The sequence below is a fragment of the Larimichthys crocea genome, chromosome XXII (assembly GCF_000972845.2).
Source record: "Larimichthys crocea isolate SSNF chromosome XXII, L_crocea_2.0, whole genome shotgun sequence".
In the NCBI taxonomy this organism is placed as follows: Eukaryota; Metazoa; Chordata; class Actinopteri; family Sciaenidae; genus Larimichthys; species Larimichthys crocea.
This window is the reverse complement of record NC_040032.1, coordinates 20,999,103-21,018,417: the sequence shown is the minus strand read 5'-3', so window position 1 is coordinate 21,018,417 and position 19,315 is coordinate 20,999,103. Positions and strand designations below refer to the sequence as shown.

Below are 19,315 nucleotides of genomic sequence, written 5' to 3'. Positions count from 1 at the left end.
TTAGAAACTATTTTTGACTTCTTATTGTGTTTAGTCTGTTTGTTATGCTACTATAAAAGAGCCACTCTCATATGATTTATAATGCAATAGAAACATGATTACTTTCAACTTCAAAAAAGATGGAGAGCCTTATGTGTGTAGCATGTAAACAGTTTCCATATTATTGACATAGACCAACCATAGACATTATACAATCAAACAATGAAACATTTCCTACTGTAGACCTAAATATACACACTGATCATATTAGCAAACAAAAACACAGCTGCCATGAGCACTTTTCACTAACTAATTAGTGAAACCACTGAAGAAAAAAATAATTTCACCTTGGTTTCAGGCAAATCTGCAAACCAACAATAACTCTTATAGACCAATTAATTAACAAAGGAACTGTAGTCTCACCACAACTTCGTGTCTTATAACAAGATTGCTTACTAAATGGATCTTTGTAGGTTTTCTATTATTGATAATTGGCCCCGCTTCTTTTCACTCTGTGCTCCAATCACATTTAAACAAAACTTGGTCGGAACCACCGTTAACTTTCTTCTTTCCTATGTTAAAAATACTACCAAATTTTGACAATGGTGAAAAGATATACGTGGCATATAGTCATATGTTCATTCAGCTAGCTAATGCTGGCAATGCTGTTATTGCTATATTGTTATTACTGCTTATTGTTAGCTAGCTAACAATGAATTTGGATTAGCTAACTAGTTTTTCTTAACATAAGATGTGACATGTATTTGTATTGTATTGTATTTGTCACTTTTACCTTTAACCATCTTCAAAAAATTGGTTGTATTTTAGCACGTAGAATGTCAGAAAGGAAAAAGTTGTCTGAGGTTCTCAACAAAGCTTACACGTTTTACTACAAAGCAATATCAGCAAAATAATTGCTGCAGTTTGCGTCCTGTTTCTTACCAACAGTCAAAATTGGTTTCTTTTTACCCATGGCCATGTTTGTTCTCTTTCCCTAACCAAGTTGTTTTTGTGCCTAAACCTGAACAAACTTCAACCATAGATCTCTCATGGCTGAGGCATCGTCATGAATTGTTTTTTTCATTAAAACATCCACCATTGGAGGTGGCGTTTAGCTCAGTTGGTAGAGCAGCCACCCCATGTGCGAAGGCTCAGTCTTTGCTGCGGAAGTGGTGCGGTGGCTTTTTCCTGCGTGCCATTCCCCGTCTCTCTCTCTCCCCGCATACACTCTTCAGCTGTCTCTATCCAAATAAAGCTTGAAAAGGCCAAAAAAAAAATAATCTTAAAACATCCACCATTGTTGTTGTGGTTGTTCAGCTGTTAATGTAACCCACGTCCATATGGATTTAACATATTCCCAAACAGTATATAGTGTGTAGATCTTGTAAAGGCTCACGTTAAAATGACATGTTTGCACATGAATGTATGAGCACACACACATGCTTCTCCATCATACCTGTGAGCAGCCGACACTGTGAGTGTTGCTCTTATGCCAAAAGCTGTTCATGCTGTCATCTCCACAACACCTGGAGACACTTGGCAGCTTCTGCAGTGTTCTGTTGTTTCTGACTTTGTTCTTTGTTCTTGTCCTCAATGACATTTTTCCATTCACTTCATTTAATTTTCACTTCAATGTATTTTTTTGAGAGCTACACAAAAGCACATAATATCATATTTTTTATTATGCAGTAGCTTTATTTCTGAGTAGAAATTCTACCGATTGCAGTTCAATTTACAGGCATACTGACTTCTGTTTGTAAAATATGCAACTAGATGTGTGATGTGAATTAAGCATTACTAGTAAACAGACAAAAAAACAGTAAAAAAAAAAAAGGCTTGATTATTCAGCTTCTCTATACCTTTCTAAAGTAGTGTCAGTATCTTGAAAAACAATGAATAAAAAATAGAATATGATTCCCAGTCTCAATGTCTTGACCTGGAGATTTGACAGGGAATTACTTCACTTTTCTTTTCACATTTTAGGGATTTGCTGTTCTCCAAAACTCTGTGTCAGAACATTAATGTTGCGTGACTTTTTCTGTTTTCTCGCTGCCTCCGGCTTACCAAATTTTACTGACATGATCTGTTTCATTTTGAGGTTTTAGTGTCATATCAGTTTCAGTGTCAGTTATCTGAGTCCGTCACAGCTCGCAATGAAAAAAAAAAAACAACAGATCTGGAGAGAGGAAATGGAAAAGGCTGTCCATCTGTCTGTCTCTGTGTAGTGTGTGTGTGGTTTTTCATAATCAAACTTCTTGGTGTAAACAAAATGTCAGAATAGCCCCCGTCAGCTGAACTGAATCCTGTTCAAACAGGTGATTGGACAGGACAGCGGTTTGTTCCAGGGCGAGCACAGTCTGCCATGACTCACAGTCACATTTGGAAGCTCCGTGCTGTGGCAGGTGCTTGTAGGAAAGAGAGCATGATCCAGGAGCAGACGCGTTATTAATCTACACTCACACGCTGCAGCTTTTTTCTGAGGATTTTGCCAAAGCACCGATCAAACAGGCTGGGTTACTTTTGGCTCATACAGCTCTTTGTCATTGTATTCATGTTTGTATTGGAAAATATCTGGAATAAACACAAAGCTGGGGCAATTAAACTGTGAGATCAAGCCCGGGTACTTCTAGGGGTTGAGTGATTATAAAATGACTCGAGATGACTTACTTGGATCCAGTTTGTGATGAACTCAAACTATTGCCATGAAACTGGGTGAAGATATTCATGGACCACAGAGGGTAATTCACCATGAATTCAGCAACCCCCGACCTTTCCTCTTGCACCTGCATCATGTTGACTTTTAGCACGATAAAGAACTTTTGTAGACTGATATCAAAAATAAAAGTGTACACGAATATGAACAAAACAGACAACTCTAACTTTATTATCCATTCTACAGTAGCCTTCAACACATTTTGACAGTCCAGCAATGTAAACCCTTGATGTTGAAATTCAGGAACTGTGGACCCCCAATAGTATGGTTGATGTTCAAGGATTACATTCTCACCTTGACAGTCCCTGACAAGGCCTCACAGAAATAAATGACTGGATTTTGATAAAATTTTCTGTCGATATTCAGAGTCCCTAGAATCAAGATCCTGTGTCGTGTTTAACCCCTGACATTTCAACACAGTTTCACTTGTCAAATATGGCAGCTTGGTCAGCGGCCCTCTACGTTTCAAACTAGGATGCTGTCAATCCCTCTAGCATCACATTTAATGTGTAAGACTATGCGGTCAAGTTAGTAATGATTAATATGCAATGAATGTTACATAACATACATAACATAAACGTAACTAATAAATTGTTAGATATATATTGTAAGTTAAAAAGAAACAACACTGCCTTTTGTTTTGAGACAGAGAGCAGTCTTCTGGGTTAAAGTCCTGTATTTGTTTGACTATCCACGCCAACCTCCCTAAAACATGGACTTTGCCCTTATAGCACATCAAAACAGTACTTCAAATGGGCATGTCATAGTTCGATGTGTTGGGCCACTGACCAAGCTGCCATGTTTGATGAATTTGGAGGGAGAACAGGGTGAGATTTTCCCTCTAACAGAACCAGACATTGTCAAGATTTTCACTGAGCATATTGTCTCTACTGTTTGATTTTCCTTCTTGTCTTTAATTGTTGTACGTTAATGGCTGCTTCCGAAAAAAAAAAATGCACTGAGCCAATCAGAGCTTTGAAGGTGAGATTAAAAAAGAAAGCCTTGTCAGAGCCAGAAAAATAGAAACTGAAAAATTGCCACAAAAGCTTCACATATTTAGCCCTAAAACTGATAAGGCTTTGGCAAAGTTACTGTTGGCTCAAGGCTTTCGTACTGCACGACGTAATTAAAACTGCAGCTGGGGTAGAGCCTTTCTATGTGGAGTTTGCATGTTCTCCCTGTAAGGTTCTCTGTTAGGTTAATTCTCCTGTCAGTGACCTTGACCAGAGCACTAGCTTAGAGCTGGAGTTGGTCCCCGGCCACCGCATACCTGTAGTGGCTGCCGACTGCTTGGGTTGGGAATGCAGGGAGCAAATGTTCCTTCTGGGGTCAGAAAATGATAACTCTAAGGGGCTCTAATGAGCTTTAGGTGATTTTTTTTTTATCTAGTTTAAAGTTATCCTAGGAGAAAACACAACTATGGTTGAAGTCGATGAGAACAGTCTCGATTTGGATGACAGTTTTGTGCCTTTCTTTAGCTTTGTTTACTATCAAAGCAATCTTTTTGATCAGCCTAGACATCCCAAAGAGACACCTACTCATATCTTTCTGCATCTCCCATCAAACAAAAATGAAAATCCGACCGTACACAATGAGATTTCCCTTTTTTTGCTGACTGGTGCTTTGGAGTTTCCTCTGTGGCTTTCAGCTCTTTCTCACCAGGGCCCTGTCTTGTGCCATTTGTTTCAGTTAGCAGGAAATGTGTGTGGTTGTCAAAAACGATTGGCTTTGGTGGTCTGAGACACGCACTCAAAAGAACGGCGGACAGTAAATTGTATTTTTCCACAGAGTTATTAGGCTATTATTATGGCGCTTGAAGTGAACAATGCCTCCTCGTCTTCACAGGCAGACAATTAGAATCATCATTAATCGGCACTATCAGCACATCAATGGGGCAGAGGGGGTATAATGGAGTTATAGACCATTTATCGGGCAATCAATCAATACAATTGCTAACGAAACCATCTTTCATTGTGCAAGACCGGAGTGGCTAGTCAGTATACAAGTGGAGTATGTGAAAGGAATGTTTATGGCATGTTATTTGTACTAATGTTCAGTCTGCCCCATTTCTTATCTTAAGGTCAGTCTCTGCAGAGTCTCTGCAGCTGTATCAAGTATCTCCAAGCAATCATAGAATACATAACAGCCAGACAAGAAAAAGCGGGTGTAAATTGTTGCTGTTAATGTGCCTCACAAGAAGCCCAGCACCAAACAGATAAAGCTTGCAACTATCTGGTTAACGTAGTGGAACATTTATCAGCTAAAGAGCCAAATATTTTTTTTTTTTCTCAGGAGAAGGTCAAGACCAAATAGGAGCTAAACTTTGATTTACCCTTGCTTTGTGTCTACTGGATGTGTACATAGGCAACTCTGCTAACTGTTGCATCAGCAATAACTATGCTTGTGATACAAAGCATATCAAATCAAATCAGATTTATTTATTTGTATATTTTTATTTGTATAGCCCAAAGTCACAAAGTACATTTGCCTCGGAGGGCGTTACAATCTGTACAGGGAGTGACACCCTCTGTCCTTAGACCCTCGGTTCGAGTGAGGAAAAGCTTGCCCACTGGAACTGTCTGTACCTGGCATAGCTATCTACTGAAACAACTAACTTAAGCATTGTATTTAACAAGCTAAGTTCCTAAACTATGTGCCCATTCACAAAGCTGGTGGTCGCCCCATCTGACTGCTGACACTGTGTCATGAATTGGTCCTGTTGAGATCATGAGTTTGGGGAAGACTTCACTTCCTTCACTCTCTGTGCATGCATTGTTGCTATGCTATGTCACATACAGCTCTTGCAGGTCAGCATAGCCCAAGGTCAAAGTTGAAATAATTTCAATTTTGGTGGCAATTTTGAGAGATGCACATAGCCCGAGATGTTTCCCTAAAGCATAATCTTCCTAACTTCCCTTTTCTCTTCATGTCTCCTCATAGATGACCCAAGAACAGTGCACTCATAGGAACAATGTCCAGAGTTCAGAGAAACCACAAGTGTACAAAGTGGGAATATACGGCTGGAGGAAACGCTGCCTTTACTTCTTTGTCCTGCTGCTGATGATCCTGATCCTGATCAATTTGGCACTAACTATCTGGATCCTCAAGGTCATGAACTTCACCATAGTAAGTCACCTTTTTCCTTTTTTAATAGGCACTGATGAATTGGAGTTGCTATTGAAAGCAAAACAATAGAACGTGGTTATCATAGGAGTCTTGTTTTTTAAGGGGGGCATCAGCTCGACCAGCATGGAGTAATCCCTTTATGACATGTATGTTACGGTTTGCTTTGGTTTTCCTAGTGACTCATGTTTGTTACCCAATTTGCACTTACACTTAAACGATCTAATGCTATACAAATTCCATGGTCCTTTTAGCCAGTGCACTGTAGGTAATTATGGGTGTAGGAGGTTTAAGTATCTGCAACTGTGATTGGTACAGAGACCAAGCAGTGGACCTCAATGCAGTACATTAAAGTAGGAAGGAACTGGATTCATACTCTACTTATCACTTTATTGAACAACTTTTAATTCATACAACTGTCATTGCATTCCTTCTTCTTTTGGTCCTTCTGTACCATTCATCTATGTCTTGTAAATAAACACCTTTGTTCTCCCCTTCTGGGGTGCATCTAGTTTAAGTGAAGCAGAACAGAAAAGGACTGAACTGTGACTCTGAAGTTTGAAAGTTTTTGCTGCTGGCACTCTTTTTCTTTGCCTGACCAAGTCTTCTTCCAGTTTTTATCCCAAAATACTGAAATATAAGTATAAAGAACTTCCCTAAATACACTGAAGACAAACTGACACCAGGGTCAAGTTCAAAGTTTGCCCAATTAGTGCAGTTTGTTTTAAACATGCATCTCTCTGCATTCATTCAGGAAGATGTATGATTACACATTTGTCATCAGTAAACATTAAAAAGGTAATCAGTGATGTAATTTATAGCATTTCATACCGGAACAAACTACAAAGTGATTCATTATGAAGAACAAAAAAACAAAAAATTGAAATGGATGTAAAAAAAAAAAAGTTAAAGTTAATAATTTAAATTAAGTTTAATTAAGTAAATGCATCTTTGATAGTCACTTGTGCAATTTGCAAATTGCATCATACACAATGAGTGAAACTAGCTAAACAAAAACATATCACTTTCTAGGTTGGAAACGACCTAACTGTGTTTGTTTTTTCTTCGTCTTTTATCCAACTGGCCCTGGGCGTTGGAGGTGTGAATTGGTGGTACATTCAGTTTAATCATTCTAGTATTTATGAGCAATTAAAAAGCAAAATGGGCATTCACATTTATAAAAGTAACATGGGTAATTAGTTTAAAGTATGTGAACATGAATACAGATGTATTTATGATTATGATTCCAGTGAGATGAGCTCTGAATGATTCTGCCTGCTTAGAAATGCCTTTGATGAGTCAGATACAGATGCATGCACATTTTTTGAAGCACATACATACACACAAACAGACACACACACACAACTGCTGCTGTGAATAATACACAAGGTCTGCTTCACAACAGGACTTTGATATGAGATCTACATGAATTCAGAGAGCATGCTGAGGATGCTGAGCTGTATGTTCTGACAGAACACTTCACTCAGATTGTTCTAATGTTTTTAAAGTTCCTAAACAGAGTGTTGTTTGCTTCCTCATATTTTCATAAGGGGCTTGGTATATTGAGAGATTTTGATATTGATTGGCGTTTACAGCCAATAGCTCTGTGTGGGTGAATCCAGAAACCAGCCCACTGAAACAACAATATAAACAAATCCATGATATCCCTGTATTGTGATGAACTTAACTGAAGGAGGTCGACCAAGTAGCATTTGGAGAAAGACTGTTAGAGGTGAAGGGAGGCGTGAAGAGATGAAATATTTACACCAATTGCAATTATAGAGACAAGTGTGAATAATGAATGTGGACAAGCAATGGACATTAGGGAGAGTGTTTTTTTATCACCTCTCATTCAGACTGCTGCATCCTTTTGCACAGGCTTCAGTCTCCATCTATGCCTAAATAATCTTGCTGTATGGTTTTAGGGCAGCCATCTTAAAACATTTAACTGCCTGTTGATCTACGAGTCAAGGCTAAGGAAGCATAACGTTCCAGGATGTTTCTGCAACTACAGGAATTTTTTTTTTTTTTTTTCTGCCTTCACTCATGTATACAACTGTGTGATGTTATCTCAGTATCAGTTTGTCTTGTTCAACCATATTTCATCTATTCCTTGTGCCTTTCTCTCCTGTTTCATGTTTCTCTGTACTTTGCCTGCCTTATAGACTTTTGATGTCTTGCTTCCTCCTCATTGAGTTTTGAATGAAATCATTGAATTGTATCAGCTCGGCCTCCTGGTGTCTACATTTGGGTCCCTTGTGTTTGACCAAAAGTAACAGGTTGAGGAAACAAAATTACACGGTTAGGTGTGGGAAAATATTATGTAACATATGTTACATACCTTACATAAGTTAAATATATTATGTAAGTTATGTATGTAACTTAAAATAAGTCACTGATTTTTGGTGACGACACGATGACGTGGTGAAATTTCGGTATTTCACTTTTCATTCATCCACTAGATTTGATTTTTTTTTATAATGAAATGACTTGAGAAAATCAGAAAATATGTTGTGATAACACACCAAATCACATTGGTGTTTTATTCTTGCACTATTTAGTGATACCAGGCTGCCTCTGAAGGGTTTCAACTTGATGCCAGGTTCTAATGACCACAAGCATAATCTCCTTTCTGAAAAATATGAGCAGCAGTGTGTCAAATGATCAGATCCTGCAGGTTTTTAGACTAGAAACAGATGTGCCCACACACTTTACTGCGTGGCATGTTCTCCTTTCAGGCCGTGCTCCTCACTTGTATTTTGAGCTATTATGAAAATATGTGTCAAAAGCTAATTTAGCGAGGGTCAACATCTCATCAGTTGATGTAAAGTGTGTGACTCACTGTGAGCACAGCACACGCACACGAGCACACAAACAAACACCCGTACAAATACACTAACACGACCAGGCAAACCTGATTAAACTGCGAATGCATAGACTCATTCACTGTAAGGAAGACGTGTACAAATCCACTTGTGTACATGTGCACCTGAATCATACCTTTTCCTTGGTAAGAGTTCTCTCACTTAACTCTCTGTTCACGCACGTAATTCTGAATGCTTCTAATGCTTCTCACTTTTACTGTCTTCAGTATGAACTGAGAGCTTGATAATCTGTTCAATGAGACCTGGAAGTGACGGTCATCCTCCTTACAGTATACTGTACTTTCAAAATAAGAGCTGAGACAGTGGCATATTATAGCTGAATGGATGCAATCATCAATATGGTCTCTTTTGGTTTTATTGTTTTTTTGTTTTTTTCTTCTTTATGTAAATTTCCTGTCTTGTTGCAGTTTTCTAGTCAAATGATTGGCAAGTAACCATTTGGGATTTCATATTTCATATTCATACAAAACGGCAGTTGATCGTGTTGGCAAATCTAATTATGACTTGAGGTCCATTATCTCTCTTTTTATTTAGGTTAGGTTTTATTTTAGTTGTTGCTGCCTTGTGGATTAGAGGCAAATACACGTCATACATACAGTGTGTGTGTTTTTCATTATGATTGTCAGTCCAATGATGATGGCACGGGTTAAGACCTTACTTTGAAATTTCTTTGCTTTATTGAAAACACTGTCTCTTCTGTGAAATGATTAATTACTTTTGTTGACACTGGTAGTCCACAGAGAGAAGCTCCAACATATGGCAGAGTGAGTGCAATGCTAAACATTGAAACATTTATGAACATTTATACTGGTGCGCTACTCAAGCATCGTGTCGTAGACGCATTTGAATTTGAAGCGTCCTCCACCTGTCCATTTTTATATCAATATTTTCATTAAAACAATACTTCACAGCAGAATCACAGTTAGTCTAAGGACACTTGATTCAGCATTAAAAAAGGACGTATATAGTGCCTTAAGCAGTAGAAGTAAGAAGGGCAGTTTGGCAAACTCAGGGCAGAAAAGTCATTCAAAGTTAATAGAATTCCAATTAATTAAAAATCATGGGGTTAAAATGCTCCCAATTAGGACAGTGCTTAATTAGGAGCAGCCACCCTGTTCTAGTTTTTTTTATTAAGCTGTCAAACACACAATGTCAATACAGCTGGCATACGCTGTGGGCCACTGTTTTTTTTCCAGAGTGATCCAAATCACTTTTGTTTTCAGTTATTTTTTTCCAGAGTGATCCAAATCACTTTTGTTTTCAGTTAGAGAATACTGCCATATAAATACAAGAAATGGTCTTCTGAAAGCTCTGCAGAAGTTTTCCAATAGTGGAAAAGAGAATGAAATATGTTTTGTCGTGCAGGTGTGTATGAGTGTGTATTCAGTTCTTGGGTGTGTGTGTTCTGTCTCCAGAGATGTACAGCTCATCGAATTGCTTTTCCAACTTCCCATCATGTTAAATAGGCTCGTTGTGGCAGCAGAGACAGCCGAGGGCTCTCCGATTGAGACAGATTAAACTGGCTGCACCTTATGTACATGGCAGTCTACAGTCTGTGTCGTAATGAGCAAAAAGAAGGTGGGGGGGGTTGATGTATCGGCTGCTCTCTGTTTTCCCGGGTACTACGCTGAACCTGGTCTGGCCAGAAAAGCGGCCTGGAGTGAGGCATGAGCTCATGTAGTGGTGAGACTTCAATGCTGTGAACATTTAAGCATCAGCATTTTAGCTGACTAGCTGAACTTATCTGCCCTGTCTCCAAACCAGGGTTAGAAAGAGGCGGGACTGGTTCCATTTCCCTCCCCTTTAGAAAATCTGTGGTGACACTACAGATGAATAACTGAAGTATATCACGCTGAAACTCCCCCAGTTCATAACTTGCAATAAAGGTTGTTTTTTTTTTTTAATAAGGTGTTTTTTAAATGAGCCATTATCTAATTGAAAAGTTAGTTTGCATAAATTATTGTATTTTGTTGACATAGAGTCAAAAGTTTTTATCTAGGAAATTTCTTTTTATCATTCATATATATTTTTTTTTATTTATGAATAAAATGTTGTATAAATCAGGCTCTGAATGACATATGAACAGACCTCTCAAATATAGACAGGACATCAAACTGGAAGGCTTGGTGTGTATATAAGTGCTACTGAAATGAAGATTTCTGGCTCATATCTTGAGAAAAAATCATTTTATCAAGATATGTATTGTAAAATCCAGACATTTTGAGACATGACAGGTGAATAATGTCAAAGGTTTTCATTTGTTACAATGTTACATTTAAATTTATCCAATGCTACAAACAAATAATGAGTACACAACTTGGCCAACCAGTGTCATAATATGAAAATATAGATTTTTGTAGGATATTTATATAAAAAGAACAAACAACTATTAAAATCAGAGAACTGCCCAAAGCATGAAAATTAGGATAACATGCAAATATCCTCTAGCATCACTTTTGTGTGGAACTTCAGCCCAATCAGCAGAACTTTAAGGAGCAGCAGCACCACTTGCTGCATTTAATGAGCAAAAATATGCTCTCTGACCTGTACTCGTTATGAAGAGCAACAAAACATTTCGATATATGGGAGCTGAAATTAAAAGTGTTGAAACTGACAGAGTCAGACTTTTTTTTTTTTTTTTTTTTTTTTTAAGATTTGGCCTTTTCAAGCTTTATTTCTGATAGAGACAGCTGAAGCGAACAATCAACTACTGCTGCTGAGATCACAGAAGCTTTTTGCCTGAAGCAGAGTGACAAGACAAATATGGAAAGAAAAACACTGCACAAATATTCAGATGTTTTCGGTCATGTCTGTCAATGTTTCAAACTTTGACTCAAAACTTTTTCAAATGTTGACCTACCAGAGAGCAGCAAGAGACTTTTCGACTACTTTCAGAGATCCATCATACTGCATAAACAATACACATCCGATGCTCTTTATAACAGTTAGCTGACTTATAAAACAGCAATAACGTCACAGAGTTAACTTTGTAACTTCAGAGCACTTTAACAGGACAAACAACTGGGATGGTTCTCTGCCAGAGAGAGATTAATAAAGGGGAGAAGGGGGATAAAAAACACATTCCATCTTCTGTACCAGGTATCCCCACTGGACCCTGTACTTAAAGCGATGTGAGGTGAACTGCTGTGACTGCGTGATATGGCTCACTGCTCCTGGGAGACAGAGCTGAAGCCCGCAGGAGGTTTGCAGCAGCTCCAGATCATGTTGTTGAACCAAGAGCCTCTATCCCACCCCCTGAGAGTCCAACGGGTGGCCAAAGCGGGGCCAACAACTCTGCCTCTCTCTGGCCCCAGCGGGGGAGCCTGACCTTCCAATCTGCAGCCAAACTATCAGTTTTCACCAACTCCCTGAAAGCTCACTGTCAGGATGTTGTTTATTCATGTTTGCCGGTTTACTGAATACAGATTTCAGCAGGAAATTTGGCAAGGTCATAGTAGTGTGTGTGAAGTGGGAGCTGCTGTCATTTTTTTTAGACTCTATGAGGAAAAATGTAATATTTGAGGTTGTATTTTTGTCCTGAGAATTCTCAATATGCTTGGTATGCAAGTGGTTCAAGGGCCAGCTCATCCAAAACAAAATACTTTTTTTTTGTTCTTACTTCTGTTGCATGCAGAAAGTTTTATTGTTTTGTTCAGATTTTGATCTGGCTTTGGAATTTCAGCCTCCAGCCAAATGGAGAGAATCCAGATCTATGATGTACCTTATCTGACAAACTGGAGACAGGCGAACGTTCAAACACATTCTGAGAGCAACACTGATGGAGGAATAAGAGGTGAGCCGCTTAGTTGCGCACTGAAATGAGGCCCTGATGAAGAATTCATATTTTAACCAACTCTGACTTGATAATAAGCCAAGGGACAACATCCAACACGTTCTCAAGATGGGAATCTTGTCAAATACTGCCGCTTGATCAGTGCCCTAGCGCTTCAAAATATAATGCTGTAGGTACCCCAGTTGTTCAAGCGATCTTTCTTTGAGGAGAGTTAAATCCAGGCCAACTGGAACTTGTAGGTCTGTGAAGATGTTTCACCTCGTATCCGCCTTCGCGGAAGTCGAGTTGCCCAAGGTTTAACTCTTAAAATAACCAAAGGAGTCAAATTTACTTTTGTTTTCACATAAAATGAACAGTAGTCGCCTGCAGTCCTTTGGTTGTTTGACCCATCCATGCACCCCAACAACATCCATATGCAGACTTTATTGTTCTTTATACTTTGGCCCTTTGACTTTGACGGAATGAGACGGCAAACCATAACGGGCGTTCCGAAACATTACAATTTGACAAGTTAGGAGTGAAAATAGTATGTTATATCCTGCTGTTATCCAAATAATCCCTTCAGGTCTTGTAAGTGAACCCAATAGCAACAGCTCTTGGAGGGCAAAGCCTCCATAAACAGGACTTGAACCATTACATCTCCTTGATGTGATGACCCACACTCTGATATAAAAGTAGAGGCTTTGAAATGGTTCGTAATATAAGCAGTCAGGACAGGAGATGACCTCAGAGCTGCTGAGATGTTTACCTCCTCCTGTAATCTGAGAGAGGCGTGCCACCTATATTTATGGTTCAGAGACAAACACACACAGAAACACACACACACACACACAACACTGTCAGTCTGTGTTTCTGTCATAGACCAACCCACACACGCAGAGCTGCGATGCGTGCTGTGCTGGTTTATTGGAATGAGTGATTCGGTCTGGTACAGTCGCAGGTGGAGAGGCTTCAGTCAGCCTTTAAATTGTGTCATTTTCTCCAAACCTCTGAATCGTTATTCAAGTAAATTACTAGGCTTGTTTGTTTCTTTGCTCACCCTGTAGTTGTATCTAAAATGTCCCCTTATTATTATTATTATTCCTTTATTCACGAGCATTCTCTACCAAGTGTTTCCAGTCATTCTATGTGAATACTGGGAGTTGATTCACAAGATAACCAGGTGGTTGCGCCAATTCTTGAGTCAGTAAACCAAAAGGAGAAAGCACACCAACATGATGTGAAAAACAATGTAGAAAACAGGATGTAAATATTACATTTATGTTTGTTTCATGTATTAATGAGTGGAAGGTAACATCAGATCTGTGTAGGGCGATGATGGATGTGTTATAGAGCCTTGGAAGCCATGAGGAAACTGTTGGAGCGGAAATGCCTGGGCGCACTGAAACGAACAAACAAATGTGGGAAGTCAGGTCATTAGGAAATATTTCTGGACAGACATTGACCAAGTTTTTCACATTGTCCATGTGCTTCTACACCTACACCAATGAAAAAATTAAAATCTCTATGGACATTTTTATAGATTATGATCAAGATTAGGGTTTTTGTTTGAAAGTCTTGAGTGTTTTCTTGTTTATTTAGCAGTTCAGTTGCATGACAGACATGAATTCCCTTACCCTCAAACGCAACCAGTTTTGTTTGTCAGCACTCAGAAGGAAGTAAGGGATATTCAAAAATGCCTATGGAAATGTGTAACACCAATGATGACTATGACAAAGAAATTAATTAATTAGTTTGATTATTCCCAAAGGAGGCTCGAAAGTCCTGTTCAGAGAACTAGAAAATGATTTTAAATCATAAAACAAGCTCAATAAGACATCTGTCGTTCGAAATAACAGAGGTTACAATCCAAAATGAGATATCTGTCATAAAACTACTACCATCTGAAGTCATTTATAAAGATAAGAGTATTTTTCAGGTATCGACTGGACGAGCCTGGATTTCTCCAAAATATGGGGCTCTGAATTTTTCAGTCCAATTCCCTTTTCTCATGAAAATCTACACAATTATTTCCATTTTGTGTGGGTGCGAAAGGAAAAAAAGGACAAGCTACAATACAAGACCATTTTCCCTTTGAAGATAGCGGTTCAGTCAGAATGCATTTGAAGACGCTTGGTAGATAAACATCCCTGCCTCTTCTGTGGATTGTTGGTGATAGTGACAAGAGAAAAAGCGGTAATTTTCCCTCTGATTGCAGCCTGCCTTCCTCCGAGCAACACTGATAAGCTTTCGCACAGTTTCACTCATGGAGAAAAGGGTGGGTAAAGAGAAGTCAAACAAAGAAGATGAAGAAGTGGGAGGAGGAGCAGAGGCAGTTGATGATGATGATGATGACCATGATGATGATGATGGTGATGGTAGTGGTGATGATGATCACTGCTTTTGAACACAGTGCAAAGAAGTGACTTCATCCTCATTTTAGCATATCTTTACTGGTTGCCAGGCTATGATATTGCTATATTATTAATGTGATATTTATGAAACTGTAGTGTTTATTGGCTTCAAAGACCCAGTTATCTGTGTTTTCCTCAGGCATGAAGAAGAAATATGACTATCATGTTAAATTATGTAATTAACCTTATTCTGATCAATTAATGAATACATTATCTCTAATGCCGCAATGGTGTTGGTGACAATTATGCCCAAAACAACTGCATCAAATATCCAAGTGGTAGAAAAGTTAAACTTTGGGTGTGGGAACAAATCTAAGTGAACTAAATAAAATAAAAAAATAGACTGCCAACCAGGGTCAAGCCTCCAACAGTTTTCCTAATTCAGGTCTAGCTTATTTCCCCAATGTATTAGTTCCAACTTGCATCCAAAGAGCCCATTCTTGCCACTAGCCGACAGAATGCAGAATTGGCTGTGAGTGGTATTAAATCTCGCTGTTGATGAGATCGGTGTTACTGGCTCTCATTGGGGACAATTAAACCTCAGTAACTCCAGCAGCCTTTACTGAAAGGTCAACAGAGAGAGAGATGAAAGAAAGAGCCGTGAGACAGACAGAGAAAGAGAAAGTCAACCCAAGACCATTGTCAGGCTGTTCACAGTTCACATGCGATTCATTTTAGCAAAATGAAAGCAATGCTGTGTGTGGGACAATAGGCATGCAGTGTGTTTTGGAAGTGTGGAAAATAGTTAACGTCAAAAACACTAATTACATTTGAGTCTGCTAACTTCATGAATTCAGTGCTCAGGGGATGACTAATAAAGCTCAACTTTAAGATTTTATAGTCCCTAATAGGAAAATTTGCTTGCTGCCAGGCACCCAACAAAATGCATAATTACAAAACATGAAGAGATTCAAACCCAGAAACATACGGAAGTGACAGTGAATGGTCTGTTAACTTGCTGGCACAAAGATATTTAATTGTTACTGTGAAAGTATTTAATTTGGATCCTGCTGTTTAATGCCCAAGAACGAACAATCAAGGGGTTTTAATGAAAGACAGATTGAGATTAACTGAATGAAGATTTGTACTTTTTCTACTGCTCTGTATTAGGGCAATTAAGCTGGTGGATGACTGTACTCTGCCTGCAAAAAAAAGTTTAAGTTAAAGAATAACTTGTTTCCAAAATGTGAAAATGGAGTTGCAGCAAGATATAATTTCCAAACTATAATCACAGTAGTCAAGTCATAATACAGACCCCCTACATTACACATAAGAATAGAGAAAATATAAAAGCAATCTGGGCTGCACTATTATTACAAGAATTAAATAGTTACTGGCATATTCACTTGAAAATATATAGCAAATCAATTCCAAAGATTTGTCTTGTGGCAGGACATTAAATGCATTCCATTCCCATTGACAGTGAAATATGTTGAAACCAGACACAAAATCTCTGCAGTGAACAGAGGGTCACGTTCCCAATATGTAAAGTGTCTTCCTCAGTAATTGTAATTGACCAATCACATTACTGAATCCCTTCAAAAGCTGAGAGAAACCATGCCCCTACCTTTTTTGTTAAACCACTTCAAAGTCACTACAACACCAGCACTTTCTGAACAGTTTTGTACACTATTGTCACTATCTTGTTCATGGTGTTCACTTGAGCTAGATTTTATTTTATTTTTTTTAATTGGCTTTGCCCATCTTAGGGTCATTGTTTTATTGCCAGAGGTTACTGCTCATTTATATCTTATCATATCTTATATAATAATCCCACATTTGCTTTCCACCCATCGAACTATTGGTTTCCACCAATATATGACCAAAGATGTTATTGTTCATTGTACAAAGCAGGAATTAGCATTAGTAATGTAATGAATTATTGGATTTGGAATTCATCTGCCACCAGAAGAAGAATCTGACTGAAAGAAGTACTTGGCTGAAACATATATGGATCATGTACGTCAATATTTATACTGGAGATGATGGAAATTCTTTTTTGGGATGCCTACCACCCAAGTTGTTTTCATATACTCATCATATTTATTTATTTAAGTTTATGGAAAAATTCTGTAATAGTCATCTTACTCTTGTGATCTCTCAGGTCAACTTCTGGTTCAAGCACCGCCCATTCCTAGTAGAGGTATGAATACTTCTGTTGGTTGAACAGATACAGATAATGGTGTATATGCTCATCCCTTGAAAGAAGCTTTCAGACAAATAAATTTTTTCTTCTTTATACGCACTGCAGTCAAATAACAGTTAATTCTCACTTATTTGTTTGTGAATTCCCCATCTATGATCTATGTGTGCTGTGCCAAGGCAACAATCATACTGGACATAGGGTGATTGTTTTCAGATCTCAATACAACATCAATGTAGTAGCCTCAATGACATCTAAAATAAAACTCTGAAAGACTTAAGTTGTTCAATCAGCTTTTTTCTAGTAGTGGTAAAGTAACCTTCCACAGTTTGATTTCACCATTGCAGCCCATCAAAGATTTCTTAGTATCCAACTCCTACTGTTGGGTCGCTGATTTCATCAATCTAGTCTTGTGTCCTGAGAAGATGACCTGTATAGACAATCATGAGCAATTGTTGGATTTCACTCCAACGAATGATTTATCACTGATTAGACCACCTTCAAACAGACTGGAGGAACTCGTCAGTGAAATCACCCCGCTGATATGATTGGATGGAGTGAAAACCTGCAGACAGTTTGCCCTCTGCCACATGCTAACTCATGCCTGCCCAAAAGAGAGCATATAAAGATTAAAAAGGACAATGAGAGGAATAAAGCCCTCTGGCACACTGCCTATAAATAATATGCAGTCTTTCCTGGAATTATAATCACCTCGGCCACCATAAAACCTATGCCCAGTCCTGAAGCTGAACTCATTGGGGAGCGAGTTAGGGAGGCTCAAACTGTCATCTACTCGGTTACACAACAGCCTGTCAAAATCGCAGTGTGCTGAAAGTTTCCATGAAACTTCCTTATATTTACGTGTTTCCTCTAAAAACAGGCAGATACGGAGGGACATTGTGGATATTGACAAGCATTTATAGTAGCCAATACTGTGGAGCGTGCCCCGCAACTCTGCATTGCAGGTAGCGCAATGATAAGAATGAACGTCAATATCTAAATTCCGGTGAACACAGCCAACACCTGAGACTGAACACAACTTCTGAAACCAGGAGTAGCCAGTTTGCCAGGGAATATAGTAGCCTACTGAGGTGGTTTTCTTCTTCACTTTGGTTTTGTAATGTTATTACTTGTACTGGTCACGGAGGCTGTGCTGGAAAACCCCATCCAGTACAGCTGCTGAGCCCATTTCTGTTGCCTGCAACAGCAACAATTACAAAAACACCAACTTTTAACCAGCTTTTATCAGGAAATGACAAACTCTAGAATACTATTAAGAATACCCCAAAATACATAAGAAATTGCTTTTTTGTCCAAAGATAGTGACCAGATAGTGGTGTATAGATGACATATAGCACTAAATATATGAGATAAAAACACTTATATATAACACAAATATTAATTTTGACTTCATAGGGACTTGGGCTGACAATGAGCTGAGTTGATTTTAATTGAAGCACTGGATTAATTAGGAATGGCAGGATTGTGTGGGGGGTTGACAGGAATCTAACATGCCAGTGCTAGTACTGGCCAAATCCAAGCACTTCCAATTATAATAAGTGATTAATTGTTTTATGTAATTTATCAAATCAAAATATCAAACATATAGAGGTACTAGCTTTTCCTATATATTTTTTTCTCATATCATTATGAATTGGATCCTTTGGATAGGCATTTTAAAATGGAAAATGTCAAGCACAGCTCCATAAATTGAACACTCATTGTTGGATAGAAATAATTATCAGTTTCAATAAGAACTGCTGTGGTCAGGTCTAGCAGAACCTGGCCAACAAGTGTACTGGATTCAGTATTGATTCTGAGGCCACTGGCAACTGTAACACCTGCCATCCCATTCTGATGCTGCTCAAAATTTCAATTACTTTCCAAAAGTTTGTTCACTTGAACTTAGCAGCCTTCTCTTTCTCACTTTCCACTTTTCTTGTTTTTCAAAAGTGTGCCAAACTTGTGCTGTCATTGCTTATGACAGATTGTTTGAGTTTTATCTAAGAGGGTTTGGTCAGAGTCAAGCGGCTGACTGCAGACATTTTTAAAACAAAGTTGTAATGGGTTCAAGATGAGTTCAAGATCCAAGAAGGCACCGAACTTTGTGGTGCATTTTCCACTAGACTACAGTAATGATCCATCCATCACCCCATGTTGCTGTGGTCTGAACAATATCAATATCCAGAGTCTGATATCGACAAAGTTGTGATAAAAGAGGCAAACTTGTAGTAAGTGCTGCGCCACTATTTAACAGCCAGATGTTCTCACTGTACTTATGAGTTG

At 38.5% G+C, this 19,315-nt stretch overlaps 1 protein-coding gene across 3 annotated transcripts in view; it reads left to right on the top strand.

The window, feature by feature from the left end:
- The window catches only part of sgcd (sarcoglycan, delta (dystrophin-associated glycoprotein)), a 318,522-nt gene that overhangs the window by 199,905 nt on the left and 99,302 nt on the right, over nucleotides 1-19,315 (top strand). For all 3 annotated transcript variants that reach the window (XM_027273262.1, XM_027273261.1, XM_027273263.1), the window contains one exon: nucleotides 5,633-5,818. In XM_027273262.1, coding sequence (XP_027129063.1) covers nucleotides 5,633-5,818 — 186 coding nt within the window. The remainder of the gene's footprint in view (nucleotides 1-5,632; nucleotides 5,819-19,315) is intronic.